At 40.3% G+C, this 7,847-nt stretch overlaps 2 protein-coding genes across 2 annotated transcripts; both read left to right on the top strand.

The window, feature by feature from the left end:
• The first annotated feature begins 1,272 nt into the window (after window positions 1-1,272).
• Window positions 1,273-3,077, top strand: LOC137834219 (uncharacterized). Its single transcript, XM_068642281.2, has 3 exons — window positions 1,273-1,446; window positions 1,527-1,642; window positions 1,756-3,077. Exons 1-3 carry the CDS (start codon window positions 1,293-1,295, stop codon window positions 2,908-2,910), a joined length of 1,425 nt encoding a protein of 474 aa, XP_068498382.2. The 5' UTR covers window positions 1,273-1,292; the 3' UTR covers window positions 2,911-3,077.
• Window positions 3,078-5,311: 2,234 nt separating this feature from the next.
• Window positions 5,312-6,586, top strand: LOC150027546 (uncharacterized). The gene has a single exon (XM_090302909.1). The coding sequence runs from the start codon at window positions 5,312-5,314 to the stop codon at window positions 6,584-6,586; it is 1,275 nt and encodes a 424-aa protein (XP_090159035.1).
• Window positions 6,587-7,847: the final 1,261 nt, after the last annotated feature.

Genomic DNA, 7,847 nt, shown 5'->3' on the forward strand with positions numbered 1-7,847 from the left:
TGCCTTCTTACAGAGAACGTGAAGCTATAAGCCATTACCTCAAAATCGAGCAAGAATTCATGCCTCATAGGGCGTTTTACACACAATCACGCAACGCTCATCTTCGGCTGATTGCGGTTAAGACGGTCGTTCAGGTAAGTGACAATCCAAGATGCTTTTTCTTTCTTTTTCGCTTCGCCGTTATGAGAATCTTAAATGCTTGCATGAATGAATTTTCTTTTTGTTTCTCGGAGATTTTACTTTTGCCAGTTAATCCGTTTCTTTCAGCTCTCATTTTCAACGCTTCGTTTTAGGCTTTCTGGTTCGATCTGTCTGGCTGCGGTTATGTTTTTGTGCAAGAATCTGATCCGTCATTGTTTGCTTCGTTTTGCTCTCTGTTTTTTAGGCTGCGTTTATAAGCAAGTGTTTGTCTCTGATTGGATACTTAGAAAATACTAAGGAAATTGAATGCTCGTTTAATTTCTTCTGTGAAAACATAAATCTTTGCGTAAATTTTTTAATCTTATTTATGGATGGATCTGTATATCGTCTGTGAAGTAAAACTTAACTCTCCGCTACTCTTTTGTTCTCCTTGGATAATTTTCACAAGCATCTCTTTGGCTACACATAAAACAGAAGCGAAACCGGTTCTTTCGTGCAAGCATATGTCTGTTTCCAAATTTGCTTAATTATTATCTGTTTCTTTTTCCTCTCTGTTTTCTTAGCTGTGTTATGAACTCATTTTCCTCTCTGTTTGGCTACTTAGAAAACACAAAGAGAATTGGACGTGACTTGCACTGTTTTTTAATCTTGTTTATAGATCTGTCACTGAGGATTGAAATTTTACTTTCTTCTCTGATTTCTTTTCCATGTTTTGCTATACAGCTCTCCGAGGGCAGAGTTATTGATGCGTACATTCCGTATATTGCAATGAATTACTTCGATCGCTTTGTTTCATCGAATCCGCTCTCAGTAATATATTTCTTTCTTTAAGGCTTGTAGAAATTTTGAAATTTGTCATTAAATTTTCTCTGATTTCTTGCTGTTTAAATCCTTGTTTTTCTCAAGGAATTACAAGGGTCTTCTATAGATGATAAAGCTCGTTTGGTTGCAATGTGTTGCTACACACTTTCTTCCAAGATTAGGACAGCGCATTTCACACAACGGCATTTTCTGGTAAACCACACTTTCCACTGGGAAATTAAAATGACGTTGAATTTTGAAGTCACAGTATTTAATGAAAATTTCACCACAAAATGCACTGATTTATTGCACAGGTGAGAAGAGAAGCGATTTACAACCCCCTAAGGATAATGAGAATGGAATTTCGCATTCTCAGTGGACTTAACTGGCGAATGCGATCTGTAACTCCCTTTCACTTCCTGGACTACTATTATCCCACCTTCAAAAGAATCGGTGGTTTTAAACGCGAATCCATAAATGAGATCATAGTCCAGTCTCAAGGAGGTAACATAACAATAATTTGTTGAATCTATATATTTGCTGATAGTGGTGCTAAGCGAACGTTTTTTCCCGTATGTCTACAGATGTCTACTTCACTCAATTCAGACCTTCTGAGATTGCAATGTCCGCTTTACTAGCTGCTACTTACCTTGGATATTCCTCACGGTTTACCTTTATTGAGGAATCAATTAGCATTTCGGTACATGGAATGAAAACTTTATACTATCCTGTCTTCTAGAAGGAGCTTATGACCTGTTGTCTAGATTAGTAAGTTATGCCTAATTATATTTTTATACTATCCTATTCTTCTAGAGGGAGCTTATGGCCTGTTATCAAGAGATGGTTAATCTTTGTCGTAAGAGGAGCATCAAGATAAGTGGCAGTTCAGGAAAGGCTATCTTTTCTATGACAGATGCGGTTCCCTCCACGTTGGTAGAAGCTTCAGGATCGAATACACAAACAACGCAAGCAGAAGAAGAGTTAGAAAACGAAGTTGATTTACAAGTACAAGAAGAAGGCACGAGCTCGACTTCCCAGTTTCGGAACACGGTGATGGATGACGATGATGAAGAAGAAGAACCAAATGTAGCACCGTTAGCCCGCCGAAGAAGACGGAACAGTGGCGAGGAAGATGAAACCGAGGAAAAGAAACAAGGAGAGGAGAAGGAAACAAGGACATTAGAAGCTATATCTGAAGAGTCTGGGACCGGAGAAAGAGAGGACAAGAGCGAACGGACATCTGATGAATTTGTAGAAGATGAGACCGGAGCAAGAGATGACAATGGCAAGGTGCCCTCTGAAGAAAGTGTGCAAGCTGAGAGCGGAACATCTAAAGAAATAGGAGAAGCTGAGAGCAGAGCCAGAGAGGACAAGGGCAAGGCCGTGCAGGAAATAAGTGAAGTACAAGAAGAAAACGAGAATGAGTTACGACGAAGAAAGGGAAAGGGCAAGGCCGTGATGGAAATAGGTGATGAAGAGGAAGAAAACGAGAATGAGTTACGACGAAGACAGAGAAAGGGCAATGCCGTGCTGAAAATACGTGATGTAGAGGAAGAAGACGAGAATGAGTTACGACGAAGACAGAGAAAGGGCAATGCCGTGCTGAAAATACGTGATGTAGAGGAAGAAGACGAGAATGAGTTACGACGAAGACAGAGAAAGGGCAAGGCCGTGGTGGAAACACGTGATGTAGAGGAAGAAAACGAAAATGAGGACTTAACACGAAGAGTGGAGAGGCCAAGGAGAGGAACAGTAAGGTCAGAAGTAGGTCAGGCACCATTGCAAGCAATGAATTTTCAACTGCGGTGGCCTATTAGTGTGCGGCCAGGTGAGTATGTTCGCGATATAGATAGGAGCCTACAGACACATGATCCCTACATCAGAACCACTCGACGTTCTACATCAACAAGAGGGACCGACAGCGATCCAGATCTAGTTTCCAACGGTTGTCAATGCACCATCATGTAGAAGAACAAAAAATAAATCCTACAGCCAAATAAAGGAAAGATAAGACACTCAACACAACTGCTGTCAAGTAGTAGTTTTAATACTGTTTCTGGATTGCGCAATATTCTGATTGTTCTGTATGCTCATTCTGTTTACAAGGGCATTACACAGCAAGTGCTTTCGTTTAATTCTCCATAATTCATTTTCAAACGATATGTGATAATTGTTTTCGGATCTTTAAAAAACGTAAAGCTTCAGCGTACAACCCTTCTCTTACACCATTACTCCTCATAGATATGACTTAATATTTTCTTAATGCTATCCAAAACTTTTGATTTTTATTTAAAAGCTATTAAATAAATAAATTATTTTTATTTATTAAAGGATAAAATTGTCTAATTAAAATATAACATTATAGAAAATTATCAAAATGGTAATGGTATAGATAAACAATTACATTTCTTTGTTATAATATAATCACAAATAATATCTATTTGATATTGTAATAATCGTGATATTATGAATTGATAAGTATCAATGAATTTCTATTGTTAATATTTTATATTTATAAAAAATATTTTAAATTTTTTTGTTAATATATCCATGAAAAATCATATTCTAAATTGGATGGTGATATATGGATAATAGATGCATCGGCATACAACTATTTTTATTTGATAAAAGATATTAATATTTTAAAAGTTCACAAACTTTTGACACTCTTTATAATCTTTGCTTTCAAATTATATTTTAAGATTTTTTTTTTCTTTTACTAATTTTTCTTTTTAAGTTTTTCTCAATAGTTGTAAAATTTATTCTTGTGTATGGAATAGTTTTGTTTTTTTTTCTATGTTAAATTTGTGTTTTCTTTTGATTTCATATTATTATTACTCTTATTGATATTATTATTAAAATTATTATTATTATTAGTAATAATATTAATAATCATCATCATAATAGTAGTATCTATAATAATAATAATAATAATAATGCCTGGTAAATACCATTATTATTGATTCACCGCTTTCATTTAGAATCACCTCCCTTGTTTATATTAGATTTACTATATTGTATCATACAAATGGAAGGACACAAACATATGCTTTGATATCATGACTTTTTATTTACTATAATTAGATTTACTTATTGCTTTTCAAAGATAGGATGATTCGATACAAATAAACAATGAATATTTTATATAAGAAAATCAAGATACCAAATTTAATTCAATTTCTACCCAATAGTATAAATTTATATTTGAAATCATAACAAATGTTTATTTTGAAATCATAACAAAGATAGGACATAATACGATGGAACCATGAACCCGAATGAAAATGTAACCGCATACCTAACCCAGGTTGGCTTGCACACAGCAGAAGACGCTCTATGGTGCCGAATATTTCTCACTTCTCTTAAGGGAGCAGCCTTAAGATGGTTCACCCAGCTACCAACTCAATCCATAGATTGTTTTGGCACACTCGCAACTAAGTTTGAAGCTCAGTTCACTACAAGCCAACCACACCACCTTACTTCGATCACCTTGGTGAATATTCGATAGGAAAAGTCGGAGTCCTTGAGAGCTTTCATGGACAGATTTAGCAAGATGGCTTTGGACATACGGAACCTAAGTCCCGAAGTGGCGATGCACCACATGGTAACCGCACTAAAATCGGGACTGTTTTCAGATAGTTTATGCATGCAACCGACCGCGACATTGGATGAGTTGCGCTAGAGAGCCACCAAATACATGCAGCTGGAAAAATTGAAAGAATTCTAAAACAAGGCTCAGGCACCTGATGAACCCGAGAGGATGAGTGACAGGAGCATACCAACACAATTCGGGAAGCCTAGAGACTCTCCAAAGGGGTCGTGTTTCACCCGTTACACCCGTCTGACAGTCGAAAGGTCGAGAGTCTTGGAAGAAGCCCTCAATGTCGATCTTCTGAGAGCACCGAGCAGGACTCCCACCCCACAGAGTGCGGATCAGACCAAGCAGTGTCGATACCACCGCAATTTTGGGCACACAACAGAAGATTATCGGGTCCTGAAAGATAAGATTGAAGAGCTCATACAAGCAGGCCATTTGCGACGTTTCGTCCAAACAAGACGTGGGGATGGAAAAACTGAAATAGACGTCAGAAAAAGGCAAGAGGTACGTAGAAACACCTCGAAGAACGAGCGGCGAGGCCGAGAAGGCCAAGGAGGAAGAGACCGGCAAGGAACCATGCTCATACGAGGAGTAATAAACACAATTGTCGGAGGTTTCGCAGGAGGGGGTACGACATCATCCTCCCGAAAAAGGCACCTCTGAGCAGTCAACTATGTGTACTCCATCAGCAAAAGTAATAGGAGAGACCAACCACCTATGTTTTTCACAAACGCAGACTTCAGATACATAAACCCAAGACATGACGACCCTATGGTCGTCACCATTGAAGTAGCCAACTTTGTCATCATGAAAACTCTGATAGACCAAGGGAGTTCTATGGATATCTTGTACTGGAAAACCTTCAGGAAGATGGGCATCTCGGATGACGACATTGTCCAATATGATGAGCAAATTATTGGTTTTGCGGAACAGAGAGTCAACACCAGAGGATACATTGACTTGGATACTAAGTTTGGAGAAGGAAACCGAGACTGTCGGGCAATCAAAATCAAATACCTATTAATCGATGTCGAAACGTCTTACAATATCCTAATCGGGCGATCCTCCCTCAACAAGTTGGGGGCTATAGTCTCGACACCTCACCTGGCCATGAAGTTCCCAACTGACAACCCGAGTTGGGGCCGAGAGGTGGTCACTCTCCACGCCGACCAAAATATCGCGAGAGAATGTTACACGGCAGGTTTGAAGATCCTTCCACCACCAACACCTACCCGGAGGGCCGAGGTTCATCATATATCCCTAAGCGACGACTTGGATCCCAGACCAAACGACGAACCTCAGGTAGAGCCAAAGGAAGAGGTGGTGCTATGCCAAATGGGTCGGGAAGGACAGAATACGCGATTGGGATCAACCTTGGGAGCAGAGGAAAAAAGCATCATCACAACTGTCCTATTAAAAAACACAGACTTATTCGCGTGGTCAGCAGCCGACATGCCGGGTATAGACCCCCGAATAATTTCGCACAAGTTATCGATCTGTAAGGAGGCCATACCAATAGCCCAGAAGAAGAGAAAGTTGGTTGGAGAGAAAGGACGGATAGCCGAGGAGGAAATCAGAAAACTTCTGGATGTTGGTTTTATCCGAGAGGTACATTACACTACGTGGCTGACAAACATAGTCCTGGTGCAAAAGAATAACGGAAAATGGCGGATGTGCACCGACTATACTCATCTTAATAGGGTCTGCCCCAAAGATGCATACCCACTACCAAGCATTGACCGACTGGTAGACGGGGCAGCCGGCCACAAAATGTTAAGTTTTCTCGATGCATACTCCAAATACAACCAAATACGCATGAATCCGGCAGATTGGGAGAAGAAAGCTTTCATCACCAACAGAGCCAACTTTTGTTACGAAGTCATGCCTTTCAGCCTGAAGAATTCCAGAGCAACCTATCAAAGGTTGATGGACCGAATGTTCCGTAAGCAGATTAGGAAAACTATGGAAGTATATGTTGATGACATTATCGTAAAATCTGATAGTGTCGAGCAACACGCGAATGACCTAGCCGAGGTCTTCCAGTAGATTAAAAAGTATGACATGCGTCTTAATCCAGAAAAATGTGTGTTCGGAGTGGAAGGGGGCAAGTTCCTTAGCTTTATATTGACAAGCCGAGGAATCGAGGCAAATCCTAACAAATGTCGAGCTTTGGAAACTATGAGAAGTCCGGATAACCTGAAAGAGGTCCAGCAGCTAGTAGGGAGATTGACATCATTGTCCAGGTTCATGCCCAGACTGGTGGATAAAATCAGACCAATTTTGAAGCTCATGAAGAAAGCAGAGAAGTTCGCGTGGAATGAAAGTTGCGAAGAGGCTTTCCAAATCGTAAAACGGGCATTGGCACCGGCGCCCATTTTGAGCAAACCCGTCCATGGAATTCCTTTGCTGGTCTATCTGGTCGTATCGCCCGAAGCAGTAAGTGTCGCTGTCGTACAAGGAAAAACAGAACAAAAACCAATCTACTTCGTAAGTCGAGTGCTACAAGACGCTGAAACAAGATATCAAGTTATCGAGAAGGTAGCTTTAGCTCTCGTCCACGCTTCCAGAAGACTCTGACAATATTTTCAAAGCCACGAGATCATAGTGCGAACTGACTTCCCAATCAATAAGATTTTGCAAAAAACCGAGTTGGTTGGTCAGTCGAGTTATCCGAATACAGCATCAAATACGAACCACAATGACCTATCAAGTCCCAATGCTTAGCAGACTTCACATCAAAGTTGCAACAATGTCAAGAACCCGAAACCACCTAGACGCTGCATGTCGATGGCTCCTCGAGTAAGAAAGGAGGATGAGCCAGAATCGTTCTAGAAGGACCAGAGAACATACAAATCGAGCAATCTTTACGTTTTGGGTTCCAGACATCCAACAATCAAGCAGAATATGAAGCTCTCAAGATAGAATGCAAGGCAGATTCGCAGCTCATGGTCGGACACATCAATGGGAACTACCAAATTAAAGATTCTCTGCTCCTGAAATACTATCACAGAGTTGCTAACATCATCAGCCAGTTTCAAAGCGTCAAAATAGCCATGTGAAACGACAAGACAACCTTAGGGTCGACACCCTGTCAAAGCTGGCTACCGCTAAGACGAAAGGCCGACATGCCACTGTCATCCAGCAAACCTTATCGGTTCCGTCAGTCCCCGTCGGAGAGTGTATGGTAACGGAGCAAAGAGAGGAAGATTAGGTGTCCGACATAAAAAAGTAATCAAAGACCGGGAGGAAGGGAAAGATGGCCATGACTTGTCTCTCGTAAAGAACCCGATTTGTCATAATAGGGGAA

Source organism: Phaseolus vulgaris, chromosome 5 (assembly GCF_051622355.1).
Source record: "Phaseolus vulgaris cultivar YP4 chromosome 5, ASM5162235v1, whole genome shotgun sequence".
Lineage (NCBI taxonomy): Eukaryota > Viridiplantae > Streptophyta > Magnoliopsida > Fabales > Fabaceae > Phaseolus > Phaseolus vulgaris.